Source organism: Paramisgurnus dabryanus, chromosome 11 (assembly GCF_030506205.2).
Source record: "Paramisgurnus dabryanus chromosome 11, PD_genome_1.1, whole genome shotgun sequence".
NCBI lineage: Eukaryota > Metazoa > Chordata > Actinopteri > Cypriniformes > Cobitidae > Paramisgurnus > Paramisgurnus dabryanus.
The window spans coordinates 14,271,459-14,291,103 of NC_133347.1; the positions used below are offsets into that span (position 1 = coordinate 14,271,459).

A 19,645-nucleotide genomic window follows, 5' to 3' on the forward strand; every position below is an offset into this window, starting at 1 on the left:
AGAAACTTAACAGCATAGGAAATGCTTGTTGGTCATTTCTAAAACCTTTAGCATTTGTTTTCCTATTTTCAGGCTCCTTCTTTTCTAACAATGGTTAACACGTTAAACCTATAATCACATTCAAGTGTAGAAGATATAAGGTGTCTGGTAACTCAACATCTTTGTGAAACAGAATTGTGCATCTTTTTCTCCTCTTGCATGGTCATTTTATAATCGTATCCCTTAGCATACTTCAAAATAAAGAGCAAATAATGATAAGCAAATGTTGCCTGTATTTATGTTACTATGGTTTTGTTTTTCTATTTGTAGTGATCAAGAATGATCTTTGGCTGTTTCTCCTTCCCGCTGGGTTTGCTATTCTGCTGCTTGCTCTTTTTATGGAGGAGATTGGCTTCTTTTTGCGTCATGTTCCCTCTCCTCAGCGCAGACGTCTCAGCCTGTGGATCCTGGGAATATACCCAGTAAAGAAACACCCAGCACACGTCATTAAATTCTTTCATATTTCCATTTAGCCGTTGGTAACGTTTTCTTGTTTCAAGGTCTTCGGGATGACGTCTATTGTCTCACTGTACGTTCCTCGCTCCTCATCTCTATGTAGTTTCATCGCTTCACTGTGAGTGACTTTTGACCTCTACTATCCAAATTAAATTGCAAAATATCGATCCCAAATGACAGTCAAACAAAAATCATATCTATTTGGACGGTGTTCTGTTTCTTTGCAGATATCACTCCATTACACTGTTAAAGTTCATGGGTCTTATCCAGGACTTCTTTGGGGGGAAGGCCCGGATGCTGGAGGCACTGGCAGGGGAGCAGGTGTCTCCAAACCCCTTCCCATGTTGCTGTTGCTGCTGTCTTCCACTTTTTAACATCAACAAGTATTTTATTGCATAATTTCTTGTCGTTTACACTCTTCTAGGGGGGCTCATATATAAACAGAGCTTACTCTTTCTTATAACATTATGACATATTTTCTTTTAGGAACACTGTGCGCTGGATGATGGCTGCCGTACTTCAGCTCTCTGTGGTCAGAACACTCCTATTCTTTCTTACTCTTGTTCTCTGGACAGATGAACAGTATGACTATGGGGATGTGAGTCCAATCATTGCTTACTGCATTATTGTTAATATAGTTTTTGTTTACTGTAGGCCTACTTTAGAATCAGCTATCCTGTTTAATTTTTTTTAAAGTAATTTCTAAGGAGAAAGTATAAGGAAAACAAAGTTCCTGTTGGTCCCTTGCTAGAGTATTGTGCTAGCAATAAGAAGAGCATGGGTTTGAATGCAGGGTATTAAATGCATTAAATGTAAAATTTATTTTTTAAACCAGATTATATGAAACTGTCTTTATAATCTGTTTCTCACAGGTGAATTCGGCCAACCCCAACTTGTATATCAATGCCATCATTGCTGTTTCTACATTTCTATCATTTTATGGCTACCTGCTTTTTTACAAAGCAACAAAAGAGGCATTGCCTGGATATGGCATTCGAGCCAAGTTTATTTGCATCATTATTATCCTGGTTCTTTGTGGATTACAAAGTGGAATTTTGGAGACGATGGGTGCACTAAGAGTTATTCCCTGCACACCTCCATTCTCTGACATCTTTCGATCTCAATGTAAGTGCAAGCGTTTGTTTTGACTCTGAGTTGCATATAACAATTCAAACTAAATAACGGTTATTTTCTCTTTTTCAAAGTAATTTACCACTATGCTATTATTGTGGAGATGTTCTGCATCAGCCTATTTGCACATCAAACGTTCCGGAAAGTCGAACCGTTTCATGAGGAGGAGGATGAAATGGTCGTAAGAGTTCTCAGTGAAAAAGCGATTCAGACAGAGGAAGAGCTATCATGTGCTGTGCAGCTGTCGGGTCAAGAGGATGAGCCATGCTATTCAAACATTGGATACAACAGTGACAGTGAAGAAGATAGCCTCTGTAAAATTGAGCATGCTCCACTGGGCCATTTCCCATTTTCTTTTCCCTTACAGCACACACTACAAACTGCCGCAAGCACACATAAGGTTCATACCAAACCACCTGAAGACTCCACAAGAGTGGAGCTTCCAACAAATACTGTGAGAGCTGAGATTAACCATACTGACAATGCAGATGCTACTATTGTATAACAGAAAGAGAGAGACTTGCAGCACTTTATAAATGACTTCACTGAGGCCCAAGAGATTAAAAACACATTTTAACTCTTGCTTTGAGACTTTGATGTTTGAATGTAGTGACACATGTGATACTTTGTTCACACAATGGCTTCAACAAGGTCGACACACCCAAACCAAAATAACTAGCATCTCTGCACTAATGTTTAATGAAGAAAATGATTAAATATAATTAAGATCTAAAGACAATAGCCTATATAAAGAAATAATTTCCCTTTGTGCATGTTTATATTAATAGCAAATTAAAATAAAGGAAAAATAATTTATTTTTGTTTACCAAAACATATAGCATAAATATGCACCAAAAATGAATGTTACATAGGCTGAATTCAGGTAGATTGGGATTTTTTACATGAACTTTAAATTGTTATACGGGATGTTTACATTTTATTCAATTCTTACACATACACATGAATTATTTCCATATGTTTGCTAAAGCTAAATATTTGTATATGTTAATTTCTTATTCATATACAAAGTAAAGTGTGTCTCTTTTTTCATGTGCACTTATTCATATGAAATAAAAATAAAGTATGTCTAAGATTTTCCAATGTGCATTTGTTTTTCCAATAAAATATCAGTATTTGACATCTAATATTTCACACCTTTGACATTTATCAAAATGACTCATCCTATTTTCTCTTTTTATTCTTTCTTCTCTGGTAACCTATGTGAGTAATACCTGTTGTTCATGTGTTTTTGGTATTTGATGTCTTATTTTTTTTATTTAAAAAGTATAAAACCACTTACTATTAAGCAAGTTATTAAAAAGATATGATTTAATATATATTTACGGAAAAAAATGACTCATGCTCGGTCAGCGAGATTGACCAATCAGCGTTTAATACTCGTGTCCCAGCTACACCTCGACCAATCAGCCTCGTGAATGGCGTCGCGTGCTGTTCTGGTGGCAGGAAGCTCAGCGTGCAGCCGTGAGGCAGGTGAACATGGCGCCAAATTTGAAAGGTAGATTTTCTTGCACTTTCTTTAAAAAGCGTCGAACAGTGTGGTTAAAATGAAGTACATTTCATTTGGGTAAAGTATAGACTCGTTTACGTAGAGAAGTGTTATTTTTCTAATGAAAAATCCAGCTAAGACCAGCATAAACTGGTCGCTGGTTTAAGGTGGCAGCTAAATCCAAGTTTGGAGACCAGCAAAAACCAGCTTGCAATCTTATGCTGGTTTTAGCTGTTTTTTTTCAGTAGGGTCGATCAACATGCAGATTTAATGAATATAAATGCATACTTGGGTGATGTTACTGCTATAATTTGCTTTACTGGACAGCTGGTTTACCTGGCGTAAGATCGTAAGTTATATTTTCTTTAAGACATAGACAACATAGAGGCCCTTACAGTTGATTTTAAGGGGACATTTCATTTTTAAAGATTTCATATAGATAATTTATTATAACATGTTAAAATTGCCACTTTGTAGGTGTGAGCAAAAATGTGCTGTTTTGGGTGTGTCCTTTAACATGCAAATGAGCTGATCTCTGCACTAAATGGCAGTCTTGTGGTTGGATAGTATCGATTAAGGGGCGGTATGATCCCCTTCCGACATCACCAGGGGAGGCAAATTTCAAAGACTAGGTTGATAAAAGCACTGGTGACCCAATTATAGCACTTAAACATGAAAAAAGTCACATTTTCATGATATGTCCCCTTTAAGATTGCAGGGTGTCTTGTAAACTTTCATGGGAAGACCTTCAGACTCTGTGCCGCAGAGAGAGGCTACTATGCAGTCATTTGGGCGTGAGTAAAGAGAACGTCAATGACTATGAGGTGGAGTATCTGTGTAACTATAAAAAACGTAAGGTAAGTTATTGCTTTACTTATGCATGACCTGCAGAACGGTTATGGGTAGAAGGAATAAAGCTACAGCCAAATCTCATGAAATTTCACCGGATGAGTTCTGTTTTCGTCCTAATCCTAACCCTAAACCCAACATCTCCGAGATTTGGCCGTAGCTGTATACCCTCTAGCCAGAACCCTGCACTACTCTGTACAACCTGTGACCTCATAATTTTATCAATGTTTTGGAGCACACTAGTTTACAGTTATCCTTAATACATACTAAAAGCCAAAAAAACAGTTTTGATTTCAAATTGTTTCTGTTTAGACTCAAGAGTTCTTTCTGGTGAAGTGGAAGGGCTACACAGAGTCAGAAAACACATGGGAGCCTCGTAAAAACCTAAGATGCCCCAAACTCTTGCGCCGGTTCCGACAAGACATGAGGGCGGCTCTGCTTCAGGCCAACCAGCCCCTCGATCCAGACTCTTTAAGTCCCTCTATTTCCTCTTTCCTCACCCAGAAGGCCAAACAGCGCATACAGCTTCAGAAATGGGAGGACCTCATGAACCAGACCTGCAAACAAAAGGGCCGCATATTTGTCTGTAATGATGTCGACCTGGGTGGACCTCCTAGGGACTTCACCTACATTAATGCCAATAAGTTTGGCAGAGGGGTGGAGGTCAACACAGTGAAAATGGGTTGTGCGTGTGATGATTGTACATCTCACCCTGTGAATGGTTGCTGTCCGGGGCTGTTGAGTCATCGCAGAGCATATAATGACAGCGGGCAGGTGAAAGTGAGGCCGGGTGTACCGATCTACGAGTGTAACGCCAATTGTCGATGTGGGCCGGATTGCGGGAACAGGGTTGTGCAAAGAGGCATACAATATGATCTGTGCATCTTCAAAACTGCCAATGGTAGAGGCTGGGGTGTTCGGACACTGCAGAGAATTTTTAAAAACGCCTTTGTTATGGAGTATCTTGGAGAGGTAAGCAAGTTAACTTGGTTGTAAGTATTTTTTGAATAGTTTTTGGTTACTTGTTAAAATCCAATCTATTATTAGGGTCAACAACTTTTATTATGCAACTATGCATTATTGCATTGCATTAGTACTAACCTGCTGTCAGCTGTTTGTTGCATCAGGTCATCACAACAGAGGAGGCTGAGAGAAGAGGGGTTGTGTATGATAAACAGGGCGTCACCTATCTGTTTGATCTGGACTTTGTAGATGATGTCTACACCCTTGATGCAGCTCATTATGGAAACATTTCTCATTTTGTCAACCACAGCGTGAGCACTACATTAAATATTTGGAGTGGATTCTTACAAATTGAAGTTTATTAAGCAACAACAAAACCATGATTTTAATATATTTTTATATATATGTTTATCTTTGCTTTTACAGTGTGATCCAAACTTGCAGGTGTATAATGTATTTATCGACATCTTGGATGAGCGACTGCCCAGAATCGCATTCTTTGCCAAAAGAGGTATCAAAGCTGGAGAGGAGCTCACCTTTGACTACAAGATGACAAGTATGAACAAAGACTTTTTTTTATTCTTTTGTTTAATAATAATAATTCATGGAAAGTGGACATTTATCAAAATATTGAACAAATCTCTGCTTATGTATTAACATTGCAAATATGCAATTTACACGTCTTTTGTGATTGTTGCAGTTGATCCAATAGATGCAGAGAGCTCAAAAATGGACTTGGACTTAAGTCGGGCAGGATATGAAGGATCACCTATCAAAAGGGTCCATATGGAGTGCAAGTGTGGGATGAAGAATTGCAGGAAGTATTTGTTTTAATTTCCCCCACACAGAGAATGGGACTTGCACATAAGCACACATGCCGTGGCAAGCTTTTAAACTCAAGTTTCTTGAAATTTAAATTTTGTATGTTTTAATTTGTGCTTTTATATGCTGCTTTTATTATTCCTTGAATATAATTACATCATGCTAGTTTTAAACCTATTTATTTAAACCTATGGTGGACATTTAAACTGCATTCCTATGAACTTTGCTTCAATAAATGTTTTCACATAACTACATTTTTTATTTCAGCATATTTTTGATGTCTAGTTCCTTTTTTCATGTTATTATTTTTTATTAATTTAATTACAGTGAATATAAACTTTAACACTCTGTGGGCTATTGACTTTCACTGCAAGAATATATTTGGATTTGCCAGCAGATGGTGCTATTGTATTCATATTTTCACATCTCAGTTTTCATTTCAAGTCAGTTTCATTTTAACTTCAATAGCGCCTTTTTCGTAGCGACATAAAAAGTTTTAACATATGCATTGGTAAATAGCAAAATTGTAAACTGCTACTGTACACTGTCCACTAAAAGTCAAAATCATCTATAGTGAATAAACCTAAATCAGGTGGCAAAAACTGACACATTGATTTGTGGCCATTACAACTGAAGTGTCTGATTTGTCAACCTTTATGAATATTGGTAAAAGGCTCTGGTACATATAAAGATGTCCTTGCTAGATTTCTGACCTGAATCAAACCTCAATAAGTGCAGACTGGGAAACATTATTCAGTTTACCTCACACTCACATATGGTCTGAGCATCTAACCATATCCAGCTAATCACTTTACAGTTTAAAGGAGCATTTCACCCGTAGAAACATTAGTCTTTAATGAAAGTGTGTCATATTTGTAGTCGAAATGTAACATTCATTTTGAATTTGGTGCCTATAATTGACCGAGAAAAGGGGTGTTTGTATCACCCCCTAAACAAAGATATTGGACTTCCTGCTTTCAATGATGCAAAATGATGATTTTTACATCATTGAAAGAAGGAAGTGCAACACTGAAATCTGTATTTCTCCTGTCTCAGGGGCAACTGAGAAAATGATGCATGACCATTCAAAAACATGACTGGGGTTCTAACTATTCTAACTTAATGCAAATGGGTGAAGTGTCCCTTTAACTCTATAAATTCACATTACAATAATTGAGGTTGACGAAGTCACATCGAGGAAGCATGGTTCAATATTTACAATGTTTACTAATAAAATGCCCATTTTGATATTTAGCATTCTTGTACCCACCAGATGATGTCAGATTTAAAATTGCATCTACATGGTAAAATGTTTTCTTGTATGATGTTAAAATCATTATAGCTTTGAAAATGATGCTTTTTTTCTAGTTAAATAGCTTTTGCTTACATGAAAGTATTAATTCAGGCTCTTATGGACATTTTGGTGCAAAACCTGATAATCTATGTTATCTGTTATATAAAAAAATATTTAATGGAGCATCATAGGCCCATCTGACCTTCTGTATATAAGAAAGTTTATATGATCAATGTCACACATTTTCTGATGTTCAAAATCGTCCTTTTCCTATAGGTAATTTTTCTCATATTGTTTTTCATTATTTTTATTAGCATTTTTGGGGCAAATTTTAGATTTTGATTTACAGAGTCAAACATTTGCATCTCTCTCTCTAGATTTGTGCTGACTCATGTAGTCATCCTGCAGTGCAGACCAGCAGCCATATGCTAAAGTAGATTAAGGTCAAAGGTCAATCCAAGTGTAATAAAAGTGTGTCAACCTGTGGCGTGTTGCAGATGTCTGGAATGTGCCAAACTACACAATGAAATAAGTTAGAAACAGGAGGGCAGAATAAGAATGACACCAAAATGAATATTGTTGACTAAATAATTTGCTTACTCAAGCATTGATAAATTCTGAGATTATTTTTTCTCAAGCAAAACCTAATTTTTTTATTTTTGTAAAACGTTTTTGCAAGAGAGCTTTGAGAAGTTATAGTTTTAGCATAAAAAACAACAAATGTTTAATATCATCACCTTCTTAAACTAATTGCCTAAGTCATTTTTGACAAAAATGTGCTGTTTTATTTTATTTAAGTGAAAAGACATTGAGACTTTACAAGCTTTTCTTAATGGCAGCTGCATCAAGAAGAACACAAATCTACTCAACCTCTAAAGTTAGTTCCATTTATTTGTGTTTTCTGAGAAACCTGAAAAAATGACAATTAGTTTAGGAAGGTGACGATATGTTGCAATAAATCTTGTGAATCATTCTGTGTTCATGGAAATGCACATTACAGCAAATTAACACTCAATAATCCAACAAAAGTAAACTTTTATTGTCATGTTGGAAAGAAATCTGTTGATTTACAGATCAAGATTTCTGAATCTGAAAGCTGACTCACATTTTCTTTCTCGGTATTTTCAGTTTTTCTTTTGTCCCCCTTCATACATCATGCATTCACAAATAAACAACTCCCGAGTTGCTCAACTAAACCTCAACCGCATGAATATTTGATGGATATACGCTGTCTATTGCTCTTGTAATAGTTAGCTGTATGAGTAAGTGTGGCTTGTCATTGTTCTTTTATGAGTTTTTAAATCCATTTAATAGAGTTATGAGCTGAGCTGATTAAATTATGCTGCCATTCAAGTTCATATATCATATTGCCAATTAATTGAAATAAAATAGGATTTTGCGATCAAGTCAGACTTTATGAATAATTAGTCTGCACAGCAAAATACTTCTTTAAACTAAAATATGTATAAGATTTTTGTTCAAAAACTTTTAATTGTTTAAAAAGAAAACATGGCCCAAATGCTTACAAGTGATCATATTCATTCCTGGTTGTTTTATTGTGATAAGAGCAACCATTTTTATGATAAATAATTTGAACCACAGCAAGATCTTTCCATGTTGAATATTACAACTTTGTATTGTCAGAAACAACCTGTATCATATTTAGTTGATCAACTACAGGAGTGGTTCACCTTTCACCTTTGCTTGCTCTAAGCACGCGGTGCCAACCACACATTCACACGCCGCATAAACACTCACACACACACACACACATGCGTGATAAAAAGATGATGATCAAAGGTCGTAACCTCGCCCTTCACTCCACTCCATTCAAAGTTAGTGCGTTGTCCATATAATACACATGAATTACACAGAGGTTCACAGTTATTTTACAAAAGATAAGATGCCTGAAGCAACTAAAAATGTTCTACCAGGCATTTTTGCTCATTACAAAATCACATCCTTTCCACCCAACACCAGCCCAAGCAATTTCCTATTCACAGATGAATACACAATAGCTCAAATCTTCATTCATAAACTGTCCCCCCATCCCCAACAACCCCTTCCCCAAAAGACAAGAAGAAAAAGTCTTGAAGAAATCCTTATGAATCCAAGAAGTTCCTTTGACTTAAACAGAAAATCAATTTAATTTTGTCTCTCTGTGTTACGTTTATTTTCTTCTGTTAAATTCAAGTCTCTCCAGAGAACTGAGCAGAAATGTACACTCCAGTGTGCCCACGATTTGCAAATGTGTTATCAGTAATGCAGCTGATGCTGGCGCCTTCTCACCTGCAACTTGTAGGCTTTTGAAGGGGAGCGATACGTGTCCTCTGATAATCCACAAATACACAGTGTTGTGTTTTCCCCAGCATATGTTTTTTTTTTTATGATTGATTGGTGTCTATTGAAGCATACAGCTTTCAAATCATTCTTGCATTGGTAACATTAAACCTTGATAATGGAGTAAGGCATAAAATGCAGAAAATTATTTGTCTTTTCTGTTGTCATTTATTTCTTTGTTCTAGCACTGAAGGGCTTAAAAAACAAAGTTTAATCACGCCAACCTATCCAATGCCTACCTTACAGAGAGATGTCGTAGGGTTTTCCCCCTTTAACATTCGCAGAAATATTACAATCTCTATGTCCTGTCTGCAATAGTTCAGCATTTCGATTTAAGTCACAATTTGCCAGAAAAGTCATGTCACTGATTAATGAGCTGCGTGCAAGTTGTGTGCAAAGTATTAATGGAAAAAATGTATTTGACACAGGAACCCATTTCAGAACTTATTAGCTCTTAATAAAAGTATTTACTTTATGGAGTAAATCTAAACATTCCTCTAACATCTTACTTTTTCTAATCTCAAACACATTCATATTTTAAGATTACAATAATTTAATTTTAGAATTAGATTTCTGATTTGAAAGGTGAACAGGAGGCCAAATTACACGTTAAGAGTCCAATGCAGGAAATCCATTCATTAATCCGTAATACACTTTAAATACAATGAAATACCTCGACTGCAACCTGCCTGTCAATTACATCAAAATTAATAAAGGTAAAATTGATTACTAAGATACACATTAAAATCATCACAAAGCAAAAAAAGTTTCAATTTTATATCGATCCAATATGCAAACTTCCATTCAAGTAATTCAAGAATCAATAACTAAGTCACTTCTGTACAACATTTTCTGTGCAATCATTTGGAAGGAAAAAATAATTGGTTGATTTAACCGAATTACATCATTAACTGGTCACTATACTGTATTTACTTTTTCCTGATCTCCCTAAAATCTAAGTCATGGCTGCTCGGTGTCAACACTTACAGTAAAATACCTTTTCTTGGTCTGAATACCACATATTCAATAATAGAAATTATAAGTGTATTTTGTGCAATGCTATGAAATATTTTCAGCAAAAATCAACAGGTAAACATATCTGAGAATAAGAGAGAGAGAGAAATAAATAAACAATAAATTACAGCAAAAATTTCATTAAATTCCCTCAGGGAAAAAAGCGCCTACAAACCCGAACAGGCATTTATTCACACAGATTTATATTTTCAGTCAGCTCTTTTAGTCTCTATAACCTTTGAATTAACTTGTAGAGGAAAAACATTATTTGTTCTCAATGCTTCTCTCTTGCTTTTATACATATGTTTTATTCTATGAGCATCAGAAAGGATTCAGCCCAACCAATTAGCATAAATTGTAGGAACTTTGTCATTTTGTCAACCTCCATTCATTATTATTCCTAGTGGCTTATGCTTGTCTCTTGGCACGCATTCTTAAATATATTTTAATCTCAAGTTTGTTTACCCTTAAGGATAAGGTAATATACATGCACATTGAGTATTTGAATCATTACTTCAAATAATGCAAATTACTCTGCCAAGAGTGCAGCTGTTCACAAGTCATGAATAATATTTTTGCAAATCTTTGTATTCCTGGCCATCAATATACTTAGCCGAATGTTAATGTTTGTTGGAATCGATCATAAGATGCCATTTGATTTAGCTTTCATACATTCACCATAAAATATACCAGTTTTGTTTATTTCAGATCTGCTTGACTTGTCGTGGTTTTTTACCACTCTAATGCAGCCCAATGGCAATTCAAACCTGTTTTGAGTTGATTTACCATCATAGCACACATTAGTGTAGAACCCATTCCCCTTTAAAACCACTAATAAGGTAACAGTAGATGCTGTTTCATGACATCCACTCTTTTAAAGCATCTGAAACTGAATCAAAGGCCACAACAGCTCTTAAAGTTCCCTCATCTTCTCACCTCTTATTCCCTTTCCCCTTGGTGTCCGCTCGCCAGTCATCCAGAAGAGAAAGAATGGAAAAAAATGACAATATGAATGAACACTCATCTTCACATTACACAGTAAGGCTCACGGGGCAGTTGAGGTCGAGTTCTACAACAGGGAGGCAGGTGGGCCAGCAGGCCCTTCTTCAGGTCTTTGTTGAGGAAAAAGCAGATGATGGGATTCACACCCGCCTGGGCAAAACTCATCCACACGGTGGTGGACAGGTATCGGTGCGGGATGGTGCATGCCTTCACGAAGACCCGCCAGTAACAGGCCACGATGTACGGGGACCAGAGCACCAGAAAAAACAAGGTGATGACATAAAACATCCTGCCGAGCTGCTTCTCAGCCTTAAACTCCTCCATGCCTAGCAGGCGTCTGTTCTGGTTGTGCAAGTTCTGCCTGATGCCCAATAAAGTAGGCGGCATCGGACCACGCCCGAACCCCGCTATCCAGTTTGCGGCCGCCTGGCCTGTGGCTCCAGGCCCGTGAAAGGTCCAGTTTTGGCTGATGGCTGGAACCATCTGGACCGGCTTCATCTTTCGGTGCTTGTATTCAAACAGCAGGAGCTTCATGTAGACCACATGAGTGGCCAGGATTAACACAGCCAGCATCAACATAAACCCTAACGTATCATTGGCCTTGAAGTAGCGATGTTCAAAGATGCACTGGTCCTCCTCACGGATAAACTTGTAGGTGCCCACGTCAAAGACAGGTGGGAAAGCCATGGCCACCGACAATGTCCAGACCATACATACCACCGCGACACAGGTCCAGAAGGTCATTCGCTTAGAGTAGAACCGGTGGTGGGCGATGGCCATGTAACGCGTGACGCTAATGCAGAACAGCATGAAGGCAGCATGGAAGCAAAAAAGTACAGCCATGAAGGCCACCACCTTGCAGCTGAGGACGCTGTAAGTCCAGGCTGAGCCGTTCTTGATGGACACCAGCACGAAGGGAAAACACACCGCCGAGCGAATAGTGTCTGCAAGGCAGAGGTCCAAGAGAAAGTAGTAGGGTGCCTTGTGGAGGGCTCTGTCCCGTAACACCAGCAAAGACACCACTAAGTTACCCACCAGGCTGATGCAGATGATCAACCCCAGAAGGACAAGTTTAACGTAGGTGGAAACAGCTGAGGAGGGCGCACCACCCATCATGCCACCTGTAGTAGACACGACGGCTGCCAAGGGGTTCCCAGGCCCATCGCTGCTTGCGTTTCCGTTGGCCATCCCTTTTGCTGCTCTGATCGCACAACCCCTCCTTCTCCTCCGAAACCGACTCCTCCTTTACCCCCACTTCCTCCACTCCCACCTCCACCTCCGCCACCACCGGCTGAGCTGTCGTCCGTCCTCGTGGTTGCCTGTCGTTGTTGTCTCAAACGGAACGAGAGAAGCTTGATTTGCATTGCCCCATTTTGCACGATTCGCTTTGGAACTCCCCTTCAAACTTGCAACCTCTATTGGCCTTCACCCCTATAAATGAAGATCAGAACATGTGTTACTGTTTTTCTTCCTTACAGGCTACAAAAACAACTTAACTGACATTTGGGAAAAGTGTAGAATGTGTTGGTAAAAAAGATTTTAGGTCAGAAAGTGTGAGGTAGCACAAACCAATACAGCTTTTTATCAGTGCTGCTTTTTCTCACAAATAAAAAGATGTTGAACTGTTGAATCATTGAGAAGAATGGTTGTTTATGTGGGGGAAAAAGCCTTTAAACAGGGAAAAAATCCATAAACTACTGGTCCTAAACGAAAATACATTTTAGTTACTATAAACGTTTCATTTTTCAGAAAGTACTATTCCTGCCTGTTGAGAGAAACAGCTAAAACCAGCCTAGGCTTTTAAAAAAGCTTTTTTTAAAGCTGGTCTCCCAGCCTGGTTTTAGCTGGTTTAGCATGCTGGTTTTCAGGGGGGGTTAACAGCTTTCAGATGCTACCAAGAAAAAACAGCTTTGCCAATTTAGGAGGACTGGCGGTTAAATCTAACCCACCTTCCTTAGGCTGATATTCAGCACGGACAGACAGCCTAAACTCTTAACTCTTAATCTTGCATCAGATCACATGGAGGGATGTTAACACACAACATGATTGACCAAAAAATACATTAGCTATAAATTGCTACAATAATGGGCCAGATTTGGTTAAGGCTTTCACAGAGATATTTTATGTGTGTTATTAAAAAATGCTTACAGCACCTTTCGTCATATAGGGGAAATTTCCCAGACAGGGTTTATATCAATCCAGCACTAGGCCTTAGTTATATTTGGACATTTAAGTAGTTTTTACAAACAAACGTTTACTGGTCTGGTGTGCATCTTGAAACAAAACAATGGCACTGATATATGTTCAGATATGTCAGTGTAAGATGTTTTAAAATAAAAAGCAGCTCAGACGTGCATTTTAGGCTGGGGGACTAGTCTAGGGAAACTGCCCCAATGATACAGCTGCATATATTGTATTTTTAATGTATTTTTAACCATTGGAGTATTGCAGCAATTTCCATGCCTCCATTCTTATAAATTAATAACAATAATAAAAAAATTATATCTAAGATAAAAAAACACATATAAATAGTAGCCAATCAGATTTGAGTATTGAGATAATGCGGTGACGCGGTCTTCTTCAGTTTGATTCACCACCTTGCAAAATGAGCAAGAAACTAATTTCAGATGCTTTTTTGTTTAATTTTGAAAGAAGGTACCGAAGTAAAGTTTTGCTATGAACTGTCGTAGGTGATATAGCTTGTTTTAACGTCATGAAATGTATAAAATGATGTCGTTTCTATCTCGGACGGTTATGCTAGTGTTACGTGCACAAAATAGGGTAAGTTCAGGTAACGTTAAGTTAGATTGTGTCTTTCACGCTTCTCAAAGTGCCCCAATTTACACGATGTGTAAATGTGAGTTTAAACATAGGATACGTTTTACAGTCATAATAATGCTAGGAAATACGTTTTTCTATCCAGTTGTGCTCGCGACCTAAGCGCAATAAGAAAATGTGCGATCAATTCGATTCATAACAAATGACTCTTTAGACTCGGTTCTTTTAATTGGTCGTTTAGAAACCCTGCATTCAAATTCGCATACTATTAGTACTAAACAAGGGATGCAGACGCGCGATCTCACCGGTTTGATTAGTAAGTTAAGTTATCTCATTCTGACGACGCCTTTACTCGTTTGAACAAAGTCAAAGCGGTTGTTGAATTAACTTCTGAATTTCAAGATATTTTTAACCTTTTGCTAAAGAACTTTGAACATATTAAACATTTCGGTGAAGAACATTTTGGTAAGATATGATCTTATTGGCCAGACGACTTCTATAAGTGTTTAAGTTTAGCAATATAGCTATTCAACACTACCCCCAACCATATAAGTTACAGTAGTAGACATCCCAGGTAAAAAGTAGGTGGACTACACTTCCATAACGTGCTTAAAGTGCTTTATTTTCGCAGACTAATTTTGTACTTTATACACTAATAATGTACATTTTAGTTCGTATTCATGGTGTCTCAAAATAGCACAAAGAAGTAAACTTAGATGTTCTTAGATTATCTTTAAAAAGTACTAAAGAAGAATTTTTATTATATTAATTATGTAATTTAGTGTGTGAAAATAAAGCACTTTAAGTACAATATGGAAGTGTACTACTCTTTCAACTGTGATGCTTGACCTCACCACCAACCTCCCTTTCATTTTTTAGGGAACTTTCAATGGATCAATCAACCTCCTGAATATGATAAGCAGAACATCTGGTCAACCATCGTTTGATTTCCCATTAGTACTGAGAAGATCAGCTATCACACCCTACATGACATGCCAGCAAGACTTTCATGGTAATTACCTCATTGTTGCTATACAGTACATCACTTTTAATGTGTTAAGTATGGGCATGTGGAGTGGGTTTTCGGGGTAGGGGGTATTAAAAGAGGCAGTTGAGGAAAACACTTTCTAATCTGTGTTGTGTTATATTTGCCAAGCAGACACTTATCCCTTGCTGTGTCATAGCATTATCCAACTCTCTCAATGTGAATTCAGGTGTGTACTGTACCTATACCTACTGTGGTGTTATTGGCAGCACTTAAAGAGCCATCTGAGATACACTTCAATGGCAGACAGCCTCTGGTACAGAAATATAGCTATACAAATAGGCCCTGGCTGATGACAAAATCACTTGAGCACCTTAGTCCAACAGGAGACAGAACTGCGCCAACCCATTGTTTTAGAGCAGAAACACTAATTCACTTGTGTCACAGCAATTACAGCTGCTTGTTGCTAGGTTACAGGGGCCTTCTGCCTCGTGCAGTGGATGTGTCTTTGTAAGCCTGAATGCAACTCAGATTTGTTGAGGTGGGAAGGAAAGTGTCACTCATGATATATAATCTGCCAGAAGAGATAAAAGTGAATGTTTTGTCATGTTATTCAAGAACTTGAAACGTAGTTTTACTGCAGCATGTGTTTACAGTGACAACCTGTTGTAACTGCTTACAAATTGTAACGCTTTACATTGGTGTGTTTCGAAATGGCAGGCTCACTGCGATTCAGCTTCAAAAATTGATATTGTTGATTACCTTTTTAAAGGATATGGAGAGATATAAGTTACCAGAACAAAAAGAATAAAAATCTGATTAGAAATAAGACACATAGGAAAACTATAGATTATTATTCACATACATAATAATTTAAATCAATATACCTGTACTTCAATGTAAAAAGGATCAAAAACAAGAATAGTCGTCAGAATTTCAATATGCCACACTTTTTATTTAAAAGAAAAGGTACACGCAATTTAATGACGCAATTTTTTAATGGGGGAGTATTAACATTTTCGTAGTCCTTTCAATGTCAGTTTCTATGATAAGCACGGAAATTTGTCATTTTTGCTTTCCCAGACTAAATGGCCATGCATTTTTACCCTGTAAAATACGGAGCTACGCAAATGTGTGGCACTTTTTGGATGTGTCAGATCCGGCACTGTCATTTGTGTCAACCTACATAAGTGAAAGTTCACCTACTTTTATTTTTTTAAGCTATCTTGGGGACGATTGAAAAGTTTCACTCAGTGAAACAGAATTGACAGTCCTTCACCTGATACTTTATTAAGTAATTGTATACGTGCCTCTGATACGAGTCAATATCAGATTAAAAAAATACAATTGAATGATTTTCCCTGATATACATTCGGCTACACTTATTTCTTGGGTTGCAATTATCCCATTAGATATTATGCTTCTGTAATATTTGCCTCCTGAGGCTCTTACAAATTAAATATCTCACATTAATAAATAGCAGGCCTCGGATCTCATTGGGAGGAGTCAGATGTAAAGGGAGTTGGTTGGAGGTAGAAGGCTGGATAGCAACAGCACTGGATATCGCTACCGTAGTCTCGGTGGGAGGAGGCGACGCGGAATTCACCAACCAAACGCGCCTGAATCATTTCGACTCTCCCACACCTTTCGTTTTGATACGATAAAGGGAACAATGTGATCCCGTCGTTCATGGCTAGCTTTTTATAAAATGCTTTCTCCGTATCTTTATTTGTGTTGGACTGAGTTGCGCTGGTGATGCGCCATGGTGAAATACATTAATCGTTTAGTGAAGTGCAGCATTTTAACGGCGTTTGCGTTGTCCGGTTTGCGACGTTTAAGCACACGAAAGAAGTAAACATAATTTATTTCTTAGGTATAATGACGTGACATGCTCAACCAATGTGATGCTCTAAATAGCCAAAGGTCCAAATGACCTGTATGGACACGAGAAGAGCGCGTACGACAGTACCAGTCAGAGTGTTTCGTTATTTTTTGTAGATGTAACCTGCTGGCCACTGTGGCCTGCATGGGTATTATTATTGATAGTTATAAAGAACTACCGCGTTTCCTTCACTCGGTTTTATTGCGCGCGCGCGTGTGTGTCCGTGTTCGAGAACGCGCGCGTGTTGCATGATGGACAAAGAAATAACAAGTACATAAAACAGGCCTACATTTCACTTCAGTACATGGGATGCGTCATGCCGAGAGACATGAATGCTTTGTTTTTAAAAAGCATGCACGATTTGACGTCAGCACTCGCATGCATTAAGTAAATGAAGTAGCCGAAATTAGCATCCCCCTTGATAAACATCAAAGAGCAGGAGTCATAAATGTGACGAAACCCTTACCTATAATTCTCGATCTTCCTCCAGACAATGAATCTTGTGTCGATGGTAGGCCTTAACGGGAGCTTGTTGCAATTATTGAAAAAATAAAAATAAAAACATAAACATACACAAAAAGATGTGGAATAGTTTTTTGACCCGTTAAAGGAATCGCACATGAATCCAAATTGTAATCCAATATGAACCTCGACGTCCTTTACAAACAACAGAATAAAAAAAATTTAATTAATTAATTAATTAATAAATACAGGGAATGATCATGTCTGGAAAAAAGAAACAAGACCTGTTTCACTGAAAAAACCCTTTTGTCGGACCTTCTTATGCCAGCAGCTGGTGCATAAGATAAATACAGGTTTTAAAAAACAAAAAATATCGTTTCCTCTTTTTTCGTGTGCATGTCATGTCTTCGGGGTTTCCATAAAGCTAGGCCAAGCCTTAGCAGTATATTCCCATCACACTGTGACTAAATCAAATGCAGTTCCGTAGCAGTATTACTCGTATGCTCTTCAGGTGTAGTTTAATCCTGAGTACACGGCATCAGCGTCATTATCTTGTGCACAAATGTATATTTGTAAATGACGATTGGCATCCGCTACTGAGCTACAGGACAAGACGCTTCTTCCCCATCTTCATTTTCTTGCTGAAATCTCGACTGGAGCCTAAGACATTTTCTCCCACGCCACATCGATACACATCTTATCTTCGACGCGAATAAGTCCGATTCATCAAGCATCATCGCTCGGTATATCCAATGGCATCAACAAAGTCATTCTGTGTGTAGACATGTACTGTGTACATGTAAGCGCCCTATATATTTAAAATGCATAAGCCTGGTACGGTCTGTGATGCAAGGCGCAAAAATAGATGGATCACACATGGCAATCAGACCCGATCCTTTGCTCGGGAAATCACCATGACTGTCAGTATCCCGGTGCCATCATTGAAATGAGAATGTTAATCGAAAAACGAACAAAATTAAATAGGTTCCTCCGCGATGGTCAATTGGAAATAGCGGCGCCCGTCTCTGCGCTCTGCCTCAGTTATCCCTGGATCGGATACCTCCGGAAACGTCTCGGGATTTTTCGGCAGCCTCATTGATGCTTCTTCTGAATATCATAGTAATGTGCATTGGACAGAAGTGTATGAAGGATGGCACATATTATACAACAAACATTTAAATAGACAATGTTTTTAAAAATTAATAACAATGTAATAATAATGATAATAATACATTAACGATGGATAAATGATATTTTTAAATATAGCCTACAATTAAATAATATGGTAATTAGTAAAGCATTGCGTTTCCAACACAAAGGTCGTGGGTTTGATCAGGGAACTCGCACTGATAAAAAAAAATGTGTAGCCTATACCTTGAATGCACTGTAAACTTTTGTAGATAAAAGTGTCTCCCAAATGAATTAATGTAAATATAGTATAATAAATGAATAATAGAAAAAAAGTTTTTATTATTAGTTTTTTAAACTATTATTATGTCATTTAAATTTAGTTGCATATGTTTTTGGGTCTGTAGCACATTTAACCAAAGCGATGAATGTTGTAAGCCAGGTCACTCAGTGGGCTCTTGGTGTGTGAGCATTTAATCTATCTGTAACTTGCTGGTAAAAAGGTGTTTTGTCTCCGCGTGGCACAGGGTGTGCCCTCATGCCTGGCCAAACAGCTGGCCGAGACCGCTGGAAGCCGCATGAACAGATGGCTTTACCGACACAGAGTAAACACCAAGTAGAGGACACCCAATCAGTCACCGGAAAGAAATTAAAAGTTAAACATTTGCCAACTAAATTTTTAAATCATAAAAACAATATGTTATAATTTATAGCACCACAAAACGGTGACAATAAGGAGAGATTTATGCCCATGCATTCATGGCGATGTTTTTGCAAAGCATCTTTTGAACATTGTTACTATGGAATAAGGTCTGTATTTCCTCCTAAACTTCTTATTTTATCAGTTGTTGTTATCATTCTAATTTATTAAAAGTATTGTTTTTAATAATGATTTGTCTATTATTACTGTGGTTTGCACCGAACAAATCTTTTGATACCCTGAAGCTGCCAAATCTTTTACTTGAAGGTAATCTGTGTGGAGTTGCGCCTTCT

At 37.7% G+C, this 19,645-nt stretch overlaps 3 protein-coding genes across 3 annotated transcripts; 2 read left to right on the forward strand and 1 right to left on the reverse strand.

Moving 5' to 3' along the window:
- Positions 1-361: 361 nt before the first annotated feature.
- On the forward strand, positions 362-2,659 carry LOC135730022 (organic solute transporter subunit alpha). Its single transcript, XM_065247918.2, has 6 exons — positions 362-461; positions 540-613; positions 723-878; positions 982-1,093; positions 1,368-1,620; positions 1,701-2,659. Exons 1-6 carry the CDS (start codon positions 378-380, stop codon positions 2,129-2,131), a joined length of 1,110 nt encoding a protein of 369 aa, XP_065103990.2. The 5' UTR covers positions 362-377; the 3' UTR covers positions 2,132-2,659.
- Positions 2,660-3,063: 404 nt separating this feature from the next.
- On the forward strand, positions 3,064-5,949 carry suv39h1a (SUV39H1 histone lysine methyltransferase a). The gene is made up of 6 exons (XM_065247919.1): positions 3,064-3,142; positions 3,845-3,990; positions 4,295-4,954; positions 5,110-5,256; positions 5,372-5,501; positions 5,646-5,949. The coding sequence occupies exons 1-6, from the start codon at positions 3,124-3,126 to the stop codon at positions 5,777-5,779; spliced, it is 1,236 nt and encodes a 411-aa protein (XP_065103991.1). The 5' UTR covers positions 3,064-3,123; the 3' UTR covers positions 5,780-5,949.
- Positions 5,950-8,079: 2,130 nt separating this feature from the next.
- gpr173 (G protein-coupled receptor 173) lies at positions 8,080-18,608 on the reverse strand. Its single transcript, XM_065246952.1, has 2 exons — positions 17,529-18,608; positions 8,080-12,848 (listed from the first exon to the last, which is right to left on the reverse strand). The coding sequence occupies exon 2, from the start codon at positions 12,603-12,605 to the stop codon at positions 11,442-11,444; it is 1,164 nt and encodes a 387-aa protein (XP_065103024.1). The 5' UTR covers positions 12,606-12,848; positions 17,529-18,608; the 3' UTR covers positions 8,080-11,441.
- Between the last annotated feature and the right edge of the window lie 1,037 nt (positions 18,609-19,645).